At 37.8% G+C, this 12,330-nt stretch overlaps 1 protein-coding gene across 1 annotated transcript in view; it reads right to left on the reverse strand.

Annotated features, from left to right (window-relative positions):
* Window positions 1-12,330, reverse strand: part of GPC3 (glypican 3) — a 410,784-nt gene that overhangs the window by 184,309 nt on the left and 214,145 nt on the right. Inside the window, exon 3 of the mRNA XM_037016978.2 lies at window positions 80-774. Within this exon, the coding sequence (XP_036872873.1) occupies window positions 80-774 (695 nt within the window). The remainder of the gene's footprint in view (window positions 1-79; window positions 775-12,330) is intronic.

The following is a 12,330-nucleotide window of genomic DNA, read 5'->3' on the forward strand; positions in this document are numbered from 1 at the left end:
CTTCAACAGTGCCTGCTGCTGGTTAGACTGCCCCACCGCAATAGGACCCAATTTCTCTGAAAACTGGACTGGTACTCACAGTGGTGGTCAGCTTTCCTCCATTCTTCTGGACATATTGGATGGAATCGTGAATCGTTGAAAAGAGACCCAGCAGCACGTTCTCCATGTCGTATATTCTGTACATGCCATTCACCAGCTCTTCAAGAGACAGAATATATTCTCTCCAGTACTTGTCAATCTCTACCACACCTGCCATACAGCCTTGCATGACCACATTGCAGTAGCCCCCACAAGGCTTAACCATCATCAGTCCCTGGCAGTAAGAGCAGTACCACATTCTGGTGAGCATTCGGCCACAGTCCTTACTGAACTTCAGGTGATCGGTTGTGTTGATCACTTCAATTCCGAGATTCAGGGCCTGCAGGAAGATCCTAGTGACTTGCAGTGACTTGGAAACCTGGGTCATAATAAGCTTGGGGAAATTCCCAAATACCTTCAGGTCACGCCTTGCCCCTCGGAGGCACTCATTGATGTCTAAGGCTGACTCAGGCAGTCCTGGGTTCATTAGCTGGGTATAGATGACTGGAAACAGGCTGTCAAACAACTCATTGACCATGTCATCCACATTGATATCAGATCCCAGGATATAGAGAGACACATCGGTGAAAAATTCACCCACAAACTCAAAAGCTTGTGGGGTCAGGCTTGGATAGTTGTTCTTGAACATGGCATTGGTGTAGTTCTTGGCATGGCGAACAACAATTTCAAAGGCCTCTGTAAAATAAGAGATACAGAAATGCTCACAAATTAAAGCACGAAAATCCAGGGTGTAACTGAATTTGAGATTTCTCTATTGCTGTGGTGATTAAGGTCCCATTTGCCTTAAATAATTGACTCATATTCATTTCTGGCATTACCTCTATTCCTGCCATTGCGTGCTCCTATAAATCAATTTCCCTTTCTGAACATGAAGTCCAAACCCTGATGTGCACATAAATTCTTAAACACACAAATTATATTTCAAATGACAAAAGCCAGGATTCAGTTAACATTTTGGCCTCTCATAAAAATATTGATAAAAAATTGGCTAAATGAGAAGTTATTTCTCTTTCTCTCATTGATTTATTCAGCTAAAAAGAAATTGTTTTTCAGGACATTTCATTTTTAGACAGAGATAAATATTTGACAACAAACTATATACTATATAAACTCACATAACAATTTAAGCCTTTTCAGCCCTGGAGGAGAGGCAAGTTCTTAGCCAAGAATAAAAGCTATCACAAATTTAATCATTTTTGGTGGATTTTCTCTAGATAACTTTAAAAAGAGCTATCTGATACATTGCCAGACCTGAAAATGGAATTTATCCCTGAAATGGGTATCTGGATGGGAAAAAACAATCCATGCACTGATCTATGTATTTGATATTGAAAATAACACCTCTGGTAGTTGCATGCTGAACATCTGGAAGGATACTGCTAAGCTTCCTTGCTAAGGTTGGTTTCCACATGACTTGGAAGCCTTATCTATTCTACAGAGACTATGAAGTCAGGATTATATCTGCTGCTCATACCCCTTGGCATAAGGCCCAATTAGTGTCACTGGTTTGAGAGAGAAAGTAGTAATGTCACCATCTCGTTTTCTCCAAACTGAAACACTCCAGATGTAAATTATCCCAAATAATCAGTTCTACATTTATATGAGGGAAGGGAAAACAACCACAATAATAGAGTTTTCAAGAAGTAAGACAGAGTTTAAAAACAAACAGAAACATCCAAGCTTCCGGGGACATTTAAAATTAACTTGGTACTTTCTTTTGTTTCCTTCCAAAGTGCAAAGGTTCATGAAGGATGTATTCCAAATGATGTCAGTTCACGAGCCCTGAAAAATCAAAGTACTACCCACTTTCAGACTACTAGAGAGCTCCTTGGGATTACTTAGTCCACCTGAGTCATCTGTGGCAGAAGTGCCACAACATCATTTGCTCCAGATCCTTCACAAGGTACAACACACTTGCTAGATTCTTCCCTTGGGCTTCTGACATGCCCAAAAATGTGGAGCAGATGCTAGTGCAATTCTACTGGGCTTCCAAACCCACTTGAGAAAGTTAATCCTCATTTGTATCAATTGCTATATGTTCATTTGTTTGTTGTTTTGTTTAGAACATTAAGCAATTTCTAGAAAATGTATGTGTTTTATAACAATCTCTTCCTAAACCCTCATGCTACTTTATTCTCAATCCTTGAATCTAAAGGTCGAAAGAGGTCAAAAGATCATCTAGCCCCATACACAGGACCAGTCAATGAATTCATTAAAATTGTCAGTGATTTGGAGATTTAAAAACTATTCACTTTAATTTCAGCTAGTGATAATTTATGATATGCTAGGTTCTGTGCTAGGTACTCAGGGTATATAAGTGGGCAGGTGGAGATTAATGACACACCATCCTTGTCTTAAAAGTCCTCACAAGCTATATGGTTTAGCATTCCCAGAGCATCTCCAAGTATATTATGATACCTACTTTTACAACAATCTTCTGAATCTGGTATTGCCATCCCCATTTTGTAGATGACAAAACTGATGCACAGCAGAGCATCCTGACTTTCTCTGGATCACACAACTGCAAAGCAGGAAGTCACCTCAGACTAGTATCTCCCAGCAATGGTTACACTCTAGCTGCCCTCAGCCCTGTAGCCAACAAACATATTCTCAAAAATCTTTGTAGAAAGTTAACTTCTTTTTTCAGCTCATTTTTTTTTCATTGGCTTCTCCTCTCCAAATAGAAATGTATTAGAAGAAATGGCAGCCTGAGAACCAACAAAGCAGTCATACTTTCACCTTTGCCTTGGGACAGCATGAGGTAAGGGAAGGAAGACTGCTGCTGAGATGCTACTCTGTAGATCTCAATCATCTAAGCCACCCTAAAATAAATTCTCTACAAGGCAAATTTCATCTCGAGCACAGTGCATTTGTTCTCAAATGTGCAAGATATGTGACAGTAAAATTCCATGGAGTATACTGCCATAACCTTTTTTAAAGTTTCTGTTACTAGCACTGCTGGATCAATAGAAAAAGAAAATTACAAGAGATCATGAACTCCTCTGCAGAAAGAGTAACAACAACACATACTGCAGGTGGAAAGAGCTAGGGGTTCATATCTAACCCAAGCTCATGTGTGCTCCCACTGCAACTTTCACAGCTCAGAAACCACTTAGCACGTCTCTGGGTTTTGCCTACCCCTTACTTCTTTATCACAGGACAACCAACCAAAACTGCTCAAGTGAAGGCTCCTCAGCTTACAGGCTCACAGACGCCAACACGAGGTGAAAAGTGATGCTCAGCTTGAGGTCGGCAACTTGAGATTTCATAAAATGAAGCCAAGGGTGAGAATTACAAGCAAGGAAGTTCTGCCCGCTGATTTTTTTTTGATCAGATAATAATGTACACTTAAGCAAGGGGAGGTTTTCCTCTGTCTTTTTTCTGGAAAGAAGTCAAGAGTTATAGCCAGGAAAAATTGGAACAATGTAGAATCAGAGCTGTTATGAAAAATTTGACACTGAACAGAAAATGTTGAATTTTTTTCAATATTTACAAAGGTAAATGATACAGATAAATAGATCTAATAAATTGTGTCAATGCCTGTCCCAATATAATATAGCAAGGTTTCTAGATTTGCAGATGCCCCCATCACCATCCTGGTCACCACTATTTGGACACACCCTAGTGTTGTCAATGTCCTCCTTAAATTATAGTGCTCAAAAAGGGACACAATTCTCCAGATATGGTCTGATATGTGAAGTGTGCAATCAGCCTATTACCTCTCTGTAAATCGTCCAATAACTTCTGCTTACTGCCCCCACCCCAGGACATATAGCCTATCATATAGCAAAATGTCCAACCTTGGTATATGGTGCTGATGTTTCTGTATTCAGATCTAGACAGAAAGAAATGTGTTTTCATGGGCCTTTTCAGTAGAAGGCTGGGTTTTTTTTTTAAAAGGAGAGTCTACTTGTGGCTGGAAGAGGCCACATTCTGGGCCATAAAATACACCTTAACAAACTTTAAAGCATAAAAACCTACAAAAATATTCTCAGAACACAATGTATTTAAACTACAAACCAATAACAGAGATCCTATCACTAGGCATAGAAAGAACATTTGCCAAAATCTGACACAATTTACAATAAAAACTCTCAGCAAAGTAGGAACAGAGGGGAACTTTCTCCACTTGACAAAGTATATCCACAAAAAATTCACAGCTAACATCATACTTAATGGTGAGAAACTAGGGATTTTTTTCCCTAAGATCAAGAACAAGGCAAGGATGTCCCTCTCAGCACTTCTACTCAACATTGTACTTAAAGTTCTAGCTAATTCAATAAGAGAAGACAAGGAAATAAAAGACATACAGACTAAGAAGGAAGAAATAAACTGTCTTTGTTCAGAAATGACAATACTGTCTATGTATAAAATCCCAAAAAACTGACAAAAAAACTCTCCTCAAACTAATATGTGATAGCAAGGCTGTAGGATACAGTTAATATACAAAGGTCAATTGCTTTTCTGCATATGAAAAGTGATTAACTGGTATTTCAAACTGAACACCCAATACCATTTATATTAGCACCAGAAAAAATGGAATGCTTAGGTATAATTCTAACAAAGTATATACAAGAATAAATGGAGAGATACTTCATGTTCATGGATAGAAAGACAAAATATTATTAAGAAGTCAATTCTTCCCAATATGATCTAAGATTCAATGGAATCCCAATGAAAATACCTGCAAGTTATTTTGTTGATATCAAAATGAAAGTTTATATGGAAAGGCAAAAGACCCAGAATAGCTATCACAACACTGAAGAATAACAAAATCAGAGGACTGGGACTACCCAACTTCAAGAATTCCTATAAAGTTACAGCAATCAAGACAGCATGGTATTGGTGAAAGAAAAAAAGAAATGGATCAACAGAACAGAATACAGAGCCCAAAAAGACTCACAGAAAAGACAAAGGCAATTCAATGTAGAAGGATTGTCTTTTCAACAAATGGTTCTGAAGCGATCGCACACCCATATGCAAAGAAATAAATGTAGATAGACCTTACACTTTTCATAAAAATTAGCTCAAAATGGATTGTAGACCTAAATTTAAAATGCAAAACTACAAAACGTCTAGAAGATAACATGAGAGAAGGTCTGGATTACTTTGAGTTTGGCGATAAGGTTTTATATATAACATCAAAAATATGATCCATGAAATAAAAATCAGTAAGCCGGACTTCATTACAATTAAAAATATCTATTCTATGATGTTGAGAGAATGAAGAGAAAAACATCTGATAGGAGAATGAAGAAATAAGCTACAGACTGTTCAAAAATATTTGCAAAACATATCTAATAAAGGACTTGTATAAAAAATATACAAATAACTCTTAAAATTCAACAAGAAAGCAAACAACCCAATTAGAAATGGACAAAAGATATGAACAGACATCTCCCCAAAGAAGATATGCTGATGACAAATAAGAAAATGTGCTCAATATCATCTGTCATTAGGGAATTGCAGATTAAAACAATGAGATACCATACACAGCTATTAGAATGATTAAAATTTGTAACAGTGACAATACTGAATGCTGACAAGGATACAGAGCAACACCACTGGTGGGAATGCAAAACCTTACAGCCACTTTGGAAGACACTTTGGCAGTTTCTTATAAAACTAAATAGACTTTTACCATGTGATCCAGCAATTGTGCTCCTAGATATTTACTAAACTGAGTCGAAAACTTGTGTTCACACAAAAACCTGCAGGCAAACGTTTATAGCAACTTTCTTTGTAACTGCCTAAAACTGGAAGCAAGCAAGATGTCCTTCAATAGGATAAACAAACAGTGATATACCCACACAATGGAATACTATTTAGAGATAAAAAGAAATGAGCTATGAAGCCACGAAGAGACATGGAGGAATCTTAAATGTCTACTGCTAAATGAAAGAAGCCATTCTTAAAAGGCCATCAACTATTTGACATTCTGAAGAATGGAGAGAGTATAAAAGATCAGCAGTTGCCAGGGATTTGCAGGGGAAGGGTGAAGTGAATGTTTAGGGTGGTGAAAAAGTTCTCTATGATATTCTAATGGAGAATACAAGACATTATGCATTTGTGAAACCATACAACACAAAGAGTGCAACACAAACAGTGAATCTTAATGTGAACTATGGACATTGTTTAATAATAATGTATCAATATTAGTTCATTAATTGTAACAAATATACCACACTAATGCTAATAATGTTAATAAAAGATGAAAGTGTATGCAAGAGAGAGGGAGCACACAGGAACTCTATAGTATCTGCTTGATTTCTCTTTAATTCTAAAACTATTCTAAAAAAAGCCTCCTAATTTTTTAAAAAATAAGAAAAATTGGACCTTGGGAATTAGTCCTTGATGAGACTAGTGACTAGTGCTAACTGAAAAGTGTTAGCTTATTCCCTTTCTGTTTCCCTCAATCTGCTTTGACATTTCTTTCATGAGTTAGGGAGCTTTAGCATACAATAGATGCCATATGACATCAATGTGATTTTAATTGGAAAAACCACCAGAAAAAGTTAATGGACCAAAACACCCAAACAGGTAACACGTTTCAATGTTACTTTTGAATACTGAGTGATTTTTTTAAAAAAAATCAGCCACATAGAAACGGTAAATTAGATTATTAAGAAAAGCCCCCAAATTTTCTTGAATAGTTCACTGAGAAGACTCTACAAGTGTTGGATTTTCCTGGCACTTTATGTTCCACATTAATTTAACCAGAATTGATCAGTTGTACAAATCAGTTGCGATTAAATGTAAACCATTTATTTGTGTGGGCCCACGATCAAACTGTAAGTGTATGTAGTCTTGCTTTTTAAGTTTCACATACTAGGCTTCTAAATACCATGGTCCATCAATTAGAAATAAAGATAAGGGTCAGAGTAAAAAATGCAAGAAATATATTTTTCAAGAACTATTACATATATATCATTTCATAGATAGATATAGCTAGATATAGATTTTCTCCCAAAGGCTATTACTGACCAAAGAAGACAATTAAAATGATTCACTCAAAGGATCCTCAGAAATAAGAAATGAATAACCATAACTACTGGAAAATCTATGACTGCAACAGTTGACCACCTCTTTGCCTCATTAGCCCAATTAGTTCTTTTTATTTATCCTCTATTAGCTTTTCTGGAAAACTGGTTAATGTATCTGATCATTAATGTATCTGATCATTTTTTCCCTCTTTACATTTGTTGTTAGAAAGCATAGACTAAACTTTATGGTCTACCTCTATCAAGCATAATAAACATCATGTCATGCCTTTCATGTCATAACCTTAGTCCTGGCCATCTTACTTTCCTACCTGTATTTTCCCCCTTGCCTGATTGTTCCTATGCATTTTAGTTGCATTGTATTTTGCCTTTATTATGTACACTTTTGTAGAGCACCTTAAAATGTTTTTGGGACAAGGTAGGATGCAAAGAGGCAGGTAGATACATAAGGAGGAGAGAAAGAGGAGCTATACCTACCACTTCAAGACAAAATATCATTTCAACAATATATTCTCATAAGTTTGAGTAGCAACTATAGAAATGTTTGTTTTCAGAAATGGCCAGATTCTTATTAAGGACTCATTAACAGCCCCAAACTGTCTTCTCCAACAGTTGTCAGGGCCCAAGTTTGAATACACGTAAGTGATTCTTCAAAACCTTTTATCTTTTTACCCTTTTACAATACTCTTAAAATTTTGATCAAATGTATATACGAATCTTAAAATTCGGTAGGCAGTAATAAGGCTGGTTTCATCACAATTCAGAATATGCCTGTTTTCACACTGGATTCAGGAGCAAGACACCCTTGAGAAATCAGGAAAGTGGCTAGAAGAATGTAGGGAAATCCCAGCGAAGACTTGTTACTGAAGGTGATAAAATTTTATTTTAAGGACAATCCATCTTGTGGAAGTGACTGGGGTTTAGGAAGTCATTTTACTGTGGACAAACCAAGAGTAACTCTGGTTGTTACAAAATAATTTTGTGGGCCAGCATTTTTCATGCTGGACTGTACCTTGCCCTATCATCTCAGTGAGTTAGTTCTGTTATAAGACATGATCCTTAGCCTCTTCTCATTCTTCTCTGTCTCCTAGGCTTTCACTTGAACAAGCCAATTCTTGGTTGATTAGGAACTATTCTTACCTATTCAAGGTTCCAAGTCTAAGAAATGACACCTACCAAAAGAGGCATCAGGGTCACACTCTTAGATCTTACAGTTCACTCTTTACAGAAGAAAGCCTAACAATATCCAAAGAAGTCAAGTTCTATAATTCCTCTCAGAATCCACAGTTGAATAGTTAAAAGAACCTCAAAGTTCACCGCATCATTCCACTTAATTAAAATCTTTTCTTTAAAAAAAAGGTCCTTCTCCAAAGAGCTGATAGGAAGGGGACATGAATTACTCCCAACAGTTATGAGAAGAATAGCTTATGTCCTAGTTAGACCAAAAAATTATTAAGACATCCTAGGTCTGGTTATTGTCTTCTCAACTTGTGAAATATTCTTTTTATAGTGTATGACCATAATCCCATGAATCAAGGCTAAAGAGTTTCTTCTCTAAACCACCTACAATTACTAGCCATAGTTTTGGAAAATAAAACTAGGCTTTTGAAGACATATTGAACGGAAGAGTGCTCCATAAAGAGCGAATGGCTTCATTTAAAGGTTTAAATGCAAACATTCTGGTAGTGCCTTTTTTAATAAAAACAACCTGTATTTCTTTTCATTACACCTTTAGATATTGAAAAGAAAGAGCACAACAACTCAGGATCTTTTGTGTTGTTGTTAGGACAATTAACGTGTTCATTTGACGTAATCTTGCTCTTGTCTGCTCTTCTCCTCTAACCACGCAGACACTAAATGAGTACCCTAAGAAAGGTCAATTGTGAGTAGTTTATGCACCCATTGTTATTGGAGAGAATTATGTCTGTAACCGGTTATTAAGGATTTCCGCAGCACTTTGTATTTCTAAAAGTGCTTCACAGTCAAAGCTTTGATCATTACAAAAGCAAGACTGCTCTTCCCCATGGTTACTGGAAGATGCCTTCCCATCCTCCTTCCTCTCAGTCATGAGAAGTACCAGCTCTGAGTTGGCTTAAAATGTGTAGGTACACCCTCCCAAGGCCGTATTCATTTATAAACTCAACAAGTACTCACTGAGCTCTCTTTCATAACAATTTTCTTTTCACATTTCACACATACAGAGCCATGAGACTACTGTCTACTCTATTGTTAAAGATAGGGTTGATTTAGGGTAAGAAATCCAAAGCCTCAAAGGTCAGGCTATTGTTTTCCTGTGGAGCCATAATGTAGGCTCGCAAAACATGTGTCCAAAACAAATTTCAGCTTGTTTGGGACCTAACTTATCACACATCCCTAACATTGTGTGAAGTCAACAACATTAATCTCTTGCTAGAAAACTATTTAAAGACCACTTCTGAGGCATCTTAACTGTCTCATTAGATTGATTGCACTTGAATAAAATTACACTTTTTCCATTTAATATTTACTGAATGTATACTATCTGTTAGACTGTGAATAAAACACGCAAACACCATAGTCCTTATGCCCTAGAGGTTTGCAATAGCCAGCTGCGATATAATATTGGATGGCCTATTTCCTTTGTAAAGTGTAAACTATCTTACCGATACAAAAGTACATTTTGTTCTCAGAATCTATTATATCCTGAGTATACAGAGCACACATGGCCACATGATCACCAAAACTGAAGTGTCTCATGTTGTTTTAAAATCGTGTTCCCATTTAACTCTCCTCCTCCTCTAGCATAAAACGTGTACATGTGTATGGGGGTGTGTGCATGCATGTGTATGTGTGCAAACAATAATTAAGGGAAATATTATTATCCCAATTTCACAGATGAGGTCATAAAACTAAGTTGGCTCTAAGTCACATAGCTATGTGGTACTTGGTAGCATCAACAAAACACAGGACTACTGATTATCTCCAATGTTTTCCCCATTACAGCCACCTCCTTCCAGGAAAAATATTGCACAGTACTTAAAGATTAGCCTTAGGTGTAATAAGAACTCGCATCTATGGAGCATTTACCAGGCAGTGTCTCAAATGCTTCAGATGAATTGATTCATGTATTGTCAGAACCATCCCATGATGTGGGTATACTGTTGTCTCCCTTTTACAGACAAGAAAACTGGGACACACAGAGGTTAAGTAACTTGCCAAAGGTTGGAAATCATTAAGTAGAAATGCCAAGATTGGAATTCAAGCCGTCTGACTCCAGAGCTTACCCACTAGAATGTTGTAAACTTAATATTTCAGTTGCTTGGCTACTTTGGATTTGCTGGACATTTCCGGGAAAGGACTCCACAGCCTGGGTAAAATGTGAAGAACAAGGCAAAAGTATGAATGATTCCAACTACTTACCAAGAACAGTAATTCCCCAGCAATATACTGGCTGCAGTGCCTTAGAGCCATGATGAAATGGAAATTATAAGAAAATAAGTGAAAAAGGTCAATACTGTGCATTTCCTGGGGAGTATTGATATGGGTATGAAATCTCAGAGCTCTCAGCTCTAATCATAAAACTATGGTATTTAATTGAAAAGCTAGCCTTTGCAAAAAGGCCAGGCCCTCCCTTGAGTCACAGTTCCTTCAAAGTGCTACTAGCAGAGACAGGACTCAAGGGCCAGGATCTTGACAGCCCTTGGGACCCAGTCTCCCGCAGGTTCTCCAGCACATACAACACAGGAAGGGCAAAGGCCCATGACTCATGGAGGCTGCTGTAATCACTTGGAGTCGGGGAGGGAGAGCAGGTCAGGTGCGCTAAATGTGCTCTGGCAGCAGGCAAGACTTGGCAGGAAGGTAAGTGTCACTGCAGTGGCTCCAGGTGAATTCAAAGGCAGGTGGGAGGGGGCAGAATACCAGCAAAGGTCAACCACGTGGCTTTCTCCTGAGCCTATCAAAAGGAGGGCATGTTTTACTTTCAGCAAACTGCTCATGTATTCTATAAACTTAATAAAATCATTGCTGCCTCCACATTAGAACTGAGTCACACATACGTGTGTGTGTGGTATGAGTCTATATGAGAGAATGGGGTGGAAGGAGGGGTGAATTTCCAGGATTAAGGTTAGAACCTGACAAAATAAATCCACTGGCTGGCAGGAAAAATCACAGTGTTACTCTGATGTGCCTGGGGAATGAAGCTGGGTGTGGCAGCCTCTGTTTCTCTTGGTTTTTTTACAAGGCTATCAAGGCACTGAGGCAATCACTATGACTGGCAATTATGACTTGACTGCTGAGGGCTTGATAAATGCTGGACGTGTCTCAAGAGGTCAAAAAGTGTTTACATGCAGGAGGGGAAGTGTTCCGCAATTTACTGAGCAGCAAGCACCTGAAGTAAAGAATTCTTCCTCAAGGAGGAACCTGAGAGTAAGCAAAGGTAACTCCTTGGACCGTCTCATGAATCACTTTTCTTCCTTCTTCCAGCAGATGTTTAACACTCTCTTTTCAACATTGCTTTTCTTTTGTTTAAGAAGAAAATGATTGTCATGTATCCAAAAATACTATGTGTACATACCTGAGTCCTGCCTAAGATTTCTGTCCTCCTTACACTCCATGTCACCTCCTATCTACCTTAAGTTCTGGATGAAGAACCCTTTCTACCAATATCTAGAATGGTGAGCTTCAGTAGAAAAACTGCTATAGAACCAGTCTGATTTATGACTAGGCAGGTCATCTAATCTCTCTAGGCCTGAGTACATTATGGATCGGTACCCCTTTGCACCAAACCACCTGAATTCTGAGGTTTTGCTACTACCTGAACTCTGGTCTGTAGCAGTCTAGCGTAAATTCAAAAATGAGCTACAGAATCATTTCTTTAATTAAAAATTCAGTTGTATTTGTTTTATTGAAGCATTGTTGATATACAATCTTATGTTGGTTTCAAATGTACAACGCAGTGGTTCAACGGTTACTCATGTGATTAAATCCTCACCCCCTCTAATGCGGTTACTACTTATCAATGTATTTGTTGTTAAAGGGGACAACATTTTTTAGGACACAATTATATAAAGGGCATCAACTGTTCCTTGCAGCAAATAGTGAATGCTATGCATGCAAGTGCATACCACCCTCTTTTCCCAAAGGGGTGACCTGGCTGGCCACAAGGGCTGTCCGTATTATAGCATAAAACAATCAAATGTGATGAGAATAACTGAGGGCCAGGGAACCTAATGGAATTTGACTTTCTGAACAA

Source organism: Manis javanica, chromosome X, assembly GCF_040802235.1.
Source record: "Manis javanica isolate MJ-LG chromosome X, MJ_LKY, whole genome shotgun sequence".
Lineage (NCBI taxonomy): Eukaryota > Metazoa > Chordata > Mammalia > Pholidota > Manidae > Manis > Manis javanica.